Genomic DNA, 11887 nt, shown 5'->3' on the forward strand with positions numbered 1-11887 from the left:
GACGCAGCATGCTTTCAACGTTGTCAAGAATAGCATGCCCAATACCTTCTTGATTTCCATCATGGACCGCTTTTGTCCTCGTCTCGAAGATAACTTTGCTCTCGGCTTTCCCGTCACATCCGGCCCGCTGGACGTCGTACCGCTGCTCTCCGATCTGCGGAGCACTCGTGATCTGCGCTACTGGAAGAGCGTCGTCATGCTACACGACCCGGACTACAGTAAGTCGAACAGCGGGGAAGATTGCACAGCAGAGAACGCGATCGGTCGGCCCTCTCTGTGGACAGACTTGCTGTTATCGTCTTATCTGACGAACAACCGTAAAGACATACGCGCATGTTTAACTTATCCGTCCAGGACGACCGTGTGTGACTCTTTTGCGGCGCAGTGCATATGCGTTGAAGTTACTAAGCGCAATTTTCTTTTTATTCTATTTTTATTCACCAGTTTGTTTCGATATGATCATAAATTTACGGCCAACTTCCAACGTTAGGTGCGTTTTAAGGCCATAAGCTATCCCACCCTGTTGAGCGTTTTGGTCTTTTTTACGACGCGCAGTTTTAAAAGGATTGTTTACGGAATGATAAAAACCGGCAGGGCAACCAGAAAAGAACAGTCTCGCTCCCTGCCTTGCACTCTACCTAGGTACAAGAGGTCAAGAAGGAATGAAAAGCCGAAGGCGATACGTGCGCGCCAGAGCTTTCTACCGAAGCATGCAATACTGTGCAAATGTCTTTTTTTTTTTTTTTTTTAATTTTACAGATCCCGTGTACGTGGAAGACATGGTAAAGGCTGTCCAAGGTTTGTCGCCGAGAGTAAAGCCTGCAGCGGTGACAACATTCCGCGTGTGCGTGGCCGATCCCTGCGAGCAAGGAACCGCGTCGATAAACAGCATCGTTAATACGTTTAGCGAGCTGATACACGTTCGCCACTACGTCATTGTTGGAAACATGACGCTTGTACGAGAGACACTCACAAGGGTGAGCAGATTGCGGTTTCTCTATTGGAAACGTTCGGTAATGCTCAGACCAGGCACTTGTAATGCCATGTATTTTGAAGCTTTTTTTTTCTCATCATGTGATGGAAAACCGCACAAAACTTCCTTGCAGATGAAAGACGCTAACATGATGACATTCCACCGGGATTTCGTCTGCGTTATCACGGAAAAAATTAATGAAGGATTCGAAAGATTTACCAAGACATTCCCTGACGGGGCCAACGTTCTGGTTGCCTACGCTGAAGTCGAGGAAACGGACTGCCCTGTAAGTCTTGCTATTACAAATGATTGACGCCCGAGGGGTGATGCTTTCGAATTATTCTTACTGCAGGTAGAGAATTACTGCCACCTTCCGATGGCTGTCGAGACTGTGGCGAAAACTATCGGAGACAAACTCGCTAAAGGCACCTACAGGACGTCGGAATTTATGTTCACAAAATTTATTTTCGCGAATACTTCAAAGGTAGGTGAACAGCAGTCATCGTTTTGTCCAAAGTACATATATATGCACGGCGAAATGAACTACGCGAGGGTGAAAGCAGTGCTCAACTGGACGCACCGCGCATGTCAGGTATTAGGTAGAAAATGTGCCATTTCCTCCACCAGCACTGAACTGCTTGGTGTTTTATCGTACCTCTAATTTTAGGAATGCACACTTCAGCAAATAACAAAATGTCTAAGTAAACAAGGTGAAAAATCTAGCATAATTTTTCAATCACTGTTCACGTTAAGTACTGCACCCCTGATTTAAAAATAATAGTAGTCTATGCATAGAAGCATATAAATAGAGCCCTAAGTGAAACATTTAATCTCAGTCGAAAGTAAAACAGGTCTGCTATTTTTCGCTAGCACATCATTCAATGCTTGTTTGCGAACAACAGAAAGCAAACTAGTTGCCTTGCAATCCTCAGCAGTGCAATAGTTTTCTACTCTAATAATTGTTATTAGTGCCGCTTCTATAGCTGCACCAAAAAGTTAGCTCGACGGTTAGCTGACAGACCGTGTTGGGCCCCTTATTTCGTGGCCTCTGCTCTCTAACTCGTGGCACGCAGACTTTGCTGCTGGAAAGCAATCAATGTGGCCAGTGCTCGCGCTTCACGCTCAAAACGGTGGCCAAGCTACGCGGCGAGCAAGTGCTGCTGGACGCCGGACACTGGACGCTGGTGACCGGCATCCGCATGGAGCGCAAGAACTTGTTCCCTGGAATCATCGGTGACCTGGGAGGCATCAAGCTCGTCATTGCCGTCATTAACGTACGTCAGAAGCTCTCGCCGCCTCCGTGCACCCCACCGCGGTGGCTCAGTTAGGGCGCTCGACTGCTGACCCATGTTTGATTCCGGCCGCAACGTTTCGATGGAGGCGAAGCGCAAAATGCGTCCGTATTGTCAGCGCGCGTCAAAGACCCCGGGGTGTCGAAATTTCCGCAACCTTTCACTACGGCATCCCTCGTAGCCTGGATCAGTTTGGGACATTGAACCCCACGAAGAAAACAAAAGTAGTCAGTAAGCTGCGCCGGTGAAGTAATTTCTACGCCGTTCTGGTAGATTGAATGCGAGGATAAACATCAGATTAACGTTTTTTTTCGTAAAAAAAAAAAAAAAAAAAAACAAAAACAAAAAAAAAAAACAAACTGTTCTAAAACTCAACAAACCGTCTTGGTCGGGCCACAGGCATACCCAAGCGTCGCCGTACTTTGCGAATAGTTTGGTGTTTAAGGCTTTTCGCGGCATCGAAATGGACCACCGATATTTCTCGCATCTTTTTTTTTTTCTTTTTGCCTCTGCAAATCAGTATTTCAAGTTGGTTGGTTACTCGTTGTAACAGCTGATGACTGAGTGGCTTTCTTTGTCGGTGGTTAAATCCGATATCTATCTTTTTTTTTCCCTGTTTTTTTTTTTTGCTTTTTTCTGTTTTTGTTTTTTACAGGACCCACCCATGTCTGTAGTTGAAATGTCTCCAGATGGGAGGACTGTAAGAAATGTCACTGGTACAATGGCCGAAATGGTGGAAGCACTTGCCAGAGGACTTAACTTTACGTGAGTGATAGTGGAGAAATATTCTCCATTCTTGTGCAGTGTATGATGCATTCTTACCAGCTCGCGAATGATCATCTAAAACTTATATAATAAGGAATTTTGTGAGCGAGTGCTAGAGCTTTGATGTCGCAGTGACGTTTCATGATGTACTCGCTTTTACCTGTCCCCTCCCCCCCCCCCCCCCCTCCCCTCCAGCTATAATGCTCTCAAGTTGTGTTTTGTGAGCGTATACTCGTCTATTGACTTATTTGAGTATGAAAGATAGCAAAAAAAAAAGCGCAAAATATGAAGTGAGCTACGAAGGGTCTACTTAATTTCAAAATGGCTGCTATAATAATTGCACAGAAATAACAAATAGACATCAGGATGCTACTTTTAGCTACAAATAACATAAATAACTATTGGCATTACATGACGCTCTATTTATCTACAAGATTACTTGAAAACAAACAATTTCGCACGTCAACTTTCTAAATAAGGTGGCAATTCGAGATAGGGAGTCAAGGCTTGCAACTAGAGAAGTTGTTTAGTCATTAGCCAAACTTTCTTCCTGCTTCGATTTTAGGTACGAGTGGCGTGTGCCAAGAGAAGCAATTCCTGGGTCGTTGGAAAATGGAGACTGGACTGGTCTGATTGGGATGCTTCACAGACAGGTACGGCCGCCTGAAGCCCTGAGTTGCTTTCCCACGCAAAAATTTCCATCCTTCGCTCTCGGAGTCTGTCTCTCCCACTCTTCGCAATGCTCCCTTCGAACCAATGAGCATCACGCGAGACGGTCACCGGTGAGCGTTTTTGTTGGGAGTGAACATTCACCCTACAGGGATCCGATGGCGCTGGAATTATCCCACCATACGCCTAAAAACTGCTTCCGTTATCCACTTTGATCAACGAGCGTTTGAATGACAATGCTCCTCGCCAGAAGGTCTCGACGTAGTCCAGATAGCTACATGATGGACACCGCGTGTGGTTTCCACAGAGCGCGGAACACTCACGCTTGTAAGTGCACACGCAAGGGGTGTGAAAAAAGAAAACGCGCACGCACACAGCACACCATGGGTGCGCCCATAAAATGCTTGCTCCTCTCGCTGGGCTACGTGTTATGGCGCTGCGGTCGACGATGTAAACTTCACCTTAGGTTTCCAATCATCCAAATGAGCCCTTAGTCGGACATTTTGGAACCCTTCATGCTAGCGCAAACGAGTCTCCAAGTTTACTAAAGTAAGCCTAAAAAAAAGAAAAAAAGAACAGTGGAGTTTTAGGCATAGCCTGAACCTAGTTATACGAGCGAAAGCTCTGTTAAGCACGGTTTTGCATGGTTTAGCAAGGTTCGTCACGGCTTGACCGTTTCAATTAAGTGGACGCCCAAGCTTCACCTAAGAGCAGACGTGATATTGTTTTTAATACCGCCTTTTCATTCACCGATTTTTCAATATATTTTTTGTTTAATTTAGTCTGGGGAAAGGCGCAGTATCTGTCTCAATTTTCGGTGAACACCTGAACAGCGCCTTAAGAAAAGGGAAGGAAAGAGTTTAAAGTCAGTGGTCAATGTCTTTGAAATAAAAAGAGGGACAAACCAAAGTTGCGAGCCAAGTGCTTACACTCTAAAATATATTTCCAGTTTGCGCTGAAGAGGACAGTCGAAAGGGTTTGTCAGTGCTGAACAAGATTAACTTCACTATCTTTCCTTCCTTACAGGAAGCTGATATCGGAGCTTACGGATTTTCGGTGACGAAGGAACGATCGGAAGTGGTGAACTTCACCTCCGCGTATGACGAAGCTCCGTACAAGTTCCTCGTACCAAAACCGAGGGCTAACTACAAGTATCTGTTCCTCGATCCATTCACCTGGGACGTAAGTATCCCACTGGATACTGATGTGGTGCTTCTGTGCGGAAGAATTTGCTCAAAGAGAGAGAGAGAGAGAGAGAGAGAGAGAGCAGATGGACCGCTGCGACTTCTTGCCTTAAAAGGGATTAACAAGATGGCAAGGCGCCACAAGAATTTTTTTTGTGCAGTTGAAGTTGGTGCATGAAACATGTCAGAAAAAGGGGTCATCAAATGGCCATGCACAACACTCTAACACTACAGCACAAATGTCTTCTTGAGAATGATTGAGTTCTGTCGACCTTCAAAAGGAATGCCTCCTAACACTTTAGCTTTTCCTGGCTGAAATTTTGCAAATTCTGCCGGAGTTATTGTCGCGAAGAATTCGGAGTGTTGCCCGCACGAGGCGAAGTCCTTAAAATATGCGGCCCTAGTACTATTATATCGCACATCAGCTTTTACATAGAGAACCTGGCATCACTTTGCAGACGTGGGTGGCCGTGCTTTTTTCGCTCCTACTTATTGGACCCGTCCTGTGGGGGATCCACTGTGCCAGCCCTTATTATGACTACTATGGCCTACGCAACGGCAAAGGACTTTTCCTGCTTCAAAACTGCGAGTGGTACTGTTTTGGAGCAATTATCCAACAAGGTACGTTCCCGCAGCGGGCGCATTCGTCGGCTTCGTGTCCGCACTTTGTTGCGTGGGGCAATGCAGTCAACTGCATGCGTTTTTCATTTAAGCGCGCAGGTATTAAAGTGGTTTGATGCGTGCTATCTGGCCCTTCGGCAAGATGCCAAGAAGATTGCCCTACCGGGTAGAGTCGAAGCCTCGAACCAGTGCTTAGTGCCACTGATATACTCCACTGAATTGTGCTGTGTGCACAGTTCGGCGCGAAATCTCATGGCAGGTTACTTAGTTCACGGCTGTCTCACGCAAAGCTTGCTATTCTTTCTGAGTGCATGTCCCATCTTCTACGCTCAGTATGTAAACGGACAAGATGCTGTTCTGGGAAAATAAATACCCCCCCCCCCCCCCCCCCCTCTTTTTTTTTCTTTCCGAATTTCTCCTTATTGTTGAGCTCCTGGTGCCCGTCAAGACCACCAGAAGGGCTCGCGTTAGCCCCATGCTGTTATCAACAAAACCGTGACCTGTACGAATGCATATTGGGAAGATGACTGGCCGGAGGCGGGTGCATTCGCAGCCTGGCCTGCAGTGGTTGTGGCTTGCCACGTGCAGGTGGCATCCACCTACCGGACGCCATCTCGGGGCGCATCCTGGTGGGTTTCTGGTGGCTCTTTGTCATCGTCACGCTGACCACGTACAGCGGCAACCTGGTGGCCGACCTCACCTTCCCCAAGATCCGGAACCCCGTGGACAACGTGGACAACCTTGTGGCCCACCGTGGCTACATGCGCTGGGGCGCTTTCAAGGGCCAAGCCGTTTTCGACCTGCTCAAGGTGACGCCGCTCTAAAAGCATTCTGTGGGTATGCCGCAAGCACGAGTGTTTCAAGTGGGCAGATTATAAAATAATAATAATAATAATAATAATAATAATAATAATAATAATAATAATAATAATAATAATAATAATAATAATAATAATAATAATAATAATAATAATAATAATAATAATAATAATAATAATAATAATAAACTTTATTGAGGAAAAGGAAGTGTAGAATTTAAAAGCAAATATATGAGGCAGCTTTGGACCCTTTATGAAGAAATTGAATAGCGTTCGAGTTCTGAGCTGCATTTCCTTTGCTTGCTTACTTCGGCTTCGTTCCTGCATCGTCAGCGCATCGCTCGACATTCATGGGGGGTTGAAAGGGGACCCCAATTCCTTCGGTTGGGTTAAAGGTGATTTTCGGCTTTTACTCCTCGGGGGTGCTTTGTGATTGGTCCTTCGCAGTCACGTGACTGTTCTATGACATCATAATTTCTGTCTAGACCAATAATAGAAATTCCGTCTCTGCTCAACTTGGCAGGCATTCATAGCACTACATTGCAAAAGGGATGAAGGTCAAAGCGACAGACGGACATGCATTACGCTGCATGCGTGTCCGGTGCCTTATGTCCTCCGTACTACTTGCATAGTCTAGTATTTAAATATCCCATACTTGTAAGGAATCAGTGACCGTTATTCTGCTCAGCGAATTCCAACCAATTTATGACGAGAAAGCTGACTGCCTGACCCCTGGAGTCAATGCAGCATTAAGAGCATTGCAAAAGAAGACTCCTTGTCACGGAGCGATTTTCGTGTAGAACGATGCTACGACATCAAAGTGAAAGCCTCGCCCCATCGCTCCCTCTTCCCACACCCCGGGTCTATAGTCCTTATAGTTAGCACTCCTGACATCACGAAATATGAAATTGTTCATGCATCGATAGTTCCTGGGATTACAAAGATAGCTTTGCATGCCGGACAAATTTGGACGTAATTTCATATAGAGGGCCGGAGTGTTTGATTGCACTGAAGAAAATGGTGGGTTGAGCTTGTAGCCTCTTCAACTGGCATTACCATGTAGTAGATTTACTACCAGGCCTTTGCGTATTGTACTTCACCAAGCGGCACAAGAACACATGAATGGGACTACTTGCGCTGCATCTTTTGAGCGACGCATGCGGAGAAAATAGGCTTCACAAATTACAACCAGAACAGAGTTTGTCTAACTGCAAGCTTGTTTTCAGTAAAATACATACTGTCGCTGAAGAATACATTAATCAGAACAAAATGGTACGACGGTTATGATTCGTGTGAGCATCCATTGTAGTCTACGGACATTTAATAAAGAGTTTCTGAAGAGGTACTATGTACTATTCACAGAGCTTCCTCCACGCCACATTGTTCGGAGAAAAAGCCTGTATTGAATCGTATTTTATAAAAATTTCCTTGCTTGTAAGCATCAAGTACCCTCATTAGCTTCGACTGTGACCTACTTGACCACTCCAAAAGCTAGATTCAAAGAAAGAGGTAGCATAGTTTAAGGCCGCGTCAAGTAAGCAGCGTATCTGTTGACAGTATATGGCTCGATTAATGATGACCTGTAGCTTGTCCAGCCGAAAACCGCTGCAGTCGGCGCCGAGGTTCGACTGTCATTGCATGATGTTCGCAGACCCAGGAGCGCGGACCACTGAAGGTTCTCTCCGATCGGATGATGACGTTCGAACCAAACCACGAAATGTGGGTGCTCGATCAAGTGCGCATGGGATACATGGCCCTCATCGGCAGCGAGGTCACCATGTTCCACTACTTGGGCCGCGAGTTGAACCGCACCGGCAGATGCGACTTCGCCGTGGCTCGCGGCGAGGTCATCCGAGACGTCAAATCTCTCGCCGTGCGCGTCGGCTTCCCGTTCCTCGACCGTCTTAACAATGAGTGAGCGCAATGCATTGAGTGCTTCTTGTTTCGCACTATTTATCCACTTCGTTCATCTTACTCCTGTCGCACGTGCTCCCTCTCATGATTGTGGAACTGTACACATCCCCCAGCTTGTGACAGATGAAGGGAAGATTGATTTCTTGTTACGAAATTTAACGAGAGTGACCAAAGATTCTAGAGGACTTGCCGAGGCGAAGTCCTTTTGCAGAAACGTTTGCCCTCCTTGCCCTTGTTCAAGCTGTGGCTGTATTTCAGCTTATGACACCTACTGCATGTTCTTGATTATAATAAGCGTTTTTCATACTGTAAGTAATTTTTCATTGCGACGACGGCCTTAATGAGGCCAGAGCAGGGCGTAATTGAGACCCGAACATACTTAGATTTCCAAGAAAACCTTCTACATGAGCGCTGTACAGTTAGCTACCATGTAAAATGCACTCAGAGAGACCTGATTAACTACCCTACTACTTAAGCCACCATAAATCACGCAGCGGTTTCTTCCTTGAGCGAGAGAGCTAGAATTCAATGCACAGCCAGAGTCATCCGAGCCATCTTTCATTGCGCAGGCTCCGGCGTCTGGTCGAGTCCGGCCTGGTGATGCACTGGAAGCGCAAGCACTGGCCGCGGGACAACGAGTGCACGGTCGAGTCGAAGCCGCAGGCAGGTGATATCCGCAAGATAACGCTGAGCCACATGACCGGCTCGTTCTGGGTGCTGGGCGTCGGGTTCGCCTCCTCATTCACTGCGCTCTTCATCGAGTTCGTGCGCCGCAAGCGCGAGCTGACGGCACCGCCGGGACACAAGCCGCCCACCGTGATCCACACCAAGAGCCCCTTCTTCACGCGCACCGAGTACAGCGGTGGCAAGGACACACTGGGAGACCGGTTCGCCACCGACTACGGAGGCCGCGGCATACGCGAAGGCTCAGGATTCGCCTTCAGCCCGCCCAACAGCCCGTTCCGTTACAACGGGCAGCCCAACAACCGCAGCGACCTCATTCCCTACAACTACCCGGCCAGGCGCTACTAAGCCCGCTCCGCCGCCCTCTGCTCCGGCGACAGCGTGGTCGATAAATCACGACCCAAGTGCAGTTTACCACGACTTTCGTTTCGATGTACCGGAAACCTATTGGAGTGATCCCCCCCCCTCCCCCCCTTCTACACTCACCCGCAGCACACTTATGAATAGCCACAGCCACCTCCTTTATTGTAGGGCCCATCCTGTTCTGAATTTTGTTCATGTCCGCATCTCGAAAATTCGCTCTGTTGGGTCTCCAATGAAAGGACAGAAACACACGCACAAACAATAGACGCCTGCCTCATTCCGCTAACTAATTTTGAGTTTTTATTCAGTGCACTCGAACATACAACGGACTGCTCGTTTAACAGATGGCGAACAGGCCAGACATGAAGGTACAAGCTATGTTGACAATCGTATTCCTTCTCACGATGCAGTGGTCTGCTTGCAGTTCTAAACTCCATTCTTATCACCCAGCAGTGACGAAAGGCAAAAAGAAATATAATTGAAAAGTGTCATTGCATTAATCTCTGGGAACGATGGCTCTTGCTTTAATGCTGCGCGTGTGGGGGAGGGATAATATATCATCAACATATTCTCTTTGCCAATCTGCCATGAAACAAAGAAATTTCAACGAAACATTGAAAAATTAAAGTTCGGCAAGTGCGTCTGAACTGCGGCAAAGTCAAATTCTCTCTAAGCAAATCAGCTGCTATATGAAGAGCCTTTTCGCTACTATTTGCAGCTTCGATACCACCTAATCCTCGCAGTGGGGAACTCATTCGCTAAACTAATCTGGCAGTTCAAATACCAAAATGAATAACTGCAGCTTTGTATTTTGATAATAACCATTGTGTGCATCAAAAATGACGGAATGACAAAGTGGCTGACCATGTTCTTTCTTTCTTTCTTTCTTTCTTTCTTTCTTTCTTTCTTTCTTTCTTTCTTTCTTTCTTTCTTTCTTTCTTTCTTTCTTTCTTTCTTTCTTTCTTTCTTTCTTTCTTTCTTTCTTTCTTTCTTTCTTTCTTTCTTTCTTTCTTTCTTTCTTTCTTTCTTTCTTTGTGCCGTTAGAGACATGTCGACACGTCGGATCTCTGCGTGTGTGTTCGTCGAGAACCGGGTCCATATTACGAGTCTGCGTTGTTTTGCCAAGTATGGCTTCTGCTCTTACTTGATAGGCGGAAACGCCGCAAGCGAATGTCAGTTAGGTTGCGAATGTGAGCGGTGACATGAAGTTAATGCTTCTGCATAAATCAGGAGAGGGCGAAAACGACCCCTTCAAAACGATGCAGACTTGGCATACGGGCTTAGCTAGATAGTTTAGTTGGCAAACCGATTGCTATGGTAGGATGTTCAGCGCCGCTTGTAGATGTTGAAGAACATGTGACGTAGCGACCGCGTCAGCTGAGCGTCAGACGTTCATTAGCATCTTCAGTGTTGACAAGGAGCCAGACGGGACCCTGCCACCTCCACTAATGGTGAATTCGCGAGCCAAGGTCATAAAGTCACGTGGTTCGCATATACGCAAGCACGCACGTACGAATCTTTGAAGCACCCAATTTCTTGCCACGCTTTTGTCTGAGTGTGAAAAGCACGAGAGTTGGACCCAGCGATGTCGCCAGCTAACAAAATTAGAGATTCCTGGAATGCACTAATGACCGATACCTTTAAACTAAAGAGCTCACATCGTTTGGCATGGGTGATGCAACTGGGTTGTTATTTAGGCAGTACTACAAATATAAAAAGAAAATTTCTAGGAATGTGCAGCTACATCTATAATTTGAGAGAAAAAAAAATTGTTCTCAGTCGGAAGGATAGAGCTGTGATAAAGGTGAATGCCAGACATACGCGGCTTTGCAAAGGCTGTCTGAGCAATTCTCTGTGTTATTGAAGATTTGAGTGTGACGTGTGTAGTTACTTTATGTTTGTTTGCCTAGTTGCTTGCTTCCAGAGAGCACAGAAATGCAGTGCGAACATTTAGCACCACAGCTGATCTCCTAATTTCTAGGTAATCGTTTCGTGAGAATTGAAAACTCAAGCGCAAAAACAAATATTTTTTATAAGCGCCGGACAGGTTAGAACACAGCTTTCACGACTTTTGGAGCACGTAAATAATTGGCACTAGCTCAGTAGTGAGCACGTTGGTTATCACCACAACAGAGAAAAGAGAGAGACAATCATGTTGAGGCATCTGCGAACGTGGGGCATTTCGAGAGCCGCACCCTGACAATCAGCACGATTATGGTGAGATGACACGTCTTTCAACCTTTGCAATTTTTGAAGTGACCTATTCAGAAATGCATTGCGCTCACACTACTTATTGTTAATATATTCACGAAGAATGAACTGGCAGAATTTGTTTTGCTTCCTAAAAATCCCTGAGCTATGCACAATTAACGTAAATTTCACGCCTAATTTAACATTTTTTTAAGTTTAACTTTAGCGAACTTCTTTAAGCAAGACTGCCAATGGTTGGGTTCCGCTTCGTGTGTGCAAACTGTTTAAAATACCACTTTGTTTTATCCTGCTTTAATCGGTTATATGTGTTGTACTCTAATCCTATCATTATCAACATTCGGCATCTTCTCGCATTGGCTTTGTACTTAGGTTTTGCGACATTATCTGTTAAAT

The 11887-nt window shown here is 46.0% G+C and overlaps 1 protein-coding gene across 1 annotated transcript; it reads left to right on the forward strand.

Annotated features, from left to right (window-relative positions):
- The first annotated feature begins 356 nt into the window (after positions 1-356).
- On the forward strand, positions 357-10296 carry LOC146206447 (putative glutamate receptor). The gene is made up of 12 exons (XM_084591114.1): positions 357-490; positions 760-977; positions 1107-1259; positions 1326-1457; positions 2047-2247; positions 2921-3030; positions 3596-3683; positions 4726-4881; positions 5342-5504; positions 6093-6313; positions 7974-8236; positions 8806-10296. The coding sequence occupies exons 2-12, from the start codon at positions 780-782 to the stop codon at positions 9266-9268; spliced, it is 2148 nt and encodes a 715-aa protein (XP_084447240.1). The 5' UTR covers positions 357-490; positions 760-779; the 3' UTR covers positions 9269-10296.
- The last annotated feature ends 1591 nt before the right edge of the window (positions 10297-11887 follow it).

The sequence above is a fragment of the Amblyomma maculatum genome, chromosome 1 (assembly GCF_055883805.1).
Source record: "Amblyomma maculatum isolate TAMU_Amacu chromosome 1, ASM5588380v1, whole genome shotgun sequence".
NCBI lineage: Eukaryota > Metazoa > Arthropoda > Arachnida > Ixodida > Ixodidae > Amblyomma > Amblyomma maculatum.

Excerpts from the sequence above, each read along its gene's own strand:
- LOC146206447 (XM_084591114.1), top strand. The coding sequence starts at position 780 with ATGGTAAAGGCTGTCCAAGGTTTGTCGCCGAGAGTAAAGCCTGCAGCG. Across the intron at positions 3,031-3,595 it reads GCCAGAGGACTTAACTTTAC|GTACGAGTGGCGTGTGCCAA; the intron begins GTGAGTGATAGT and ends CTTCGATTTTAG. Across the intron at positions 8,237-8,805 it reads CTCGACCGTCTTAACAATGA|GCTCCGGCGTCTGGTCGAGT; the intron begins GTGAGCGCAATG and ends TTCATTGCGCAG.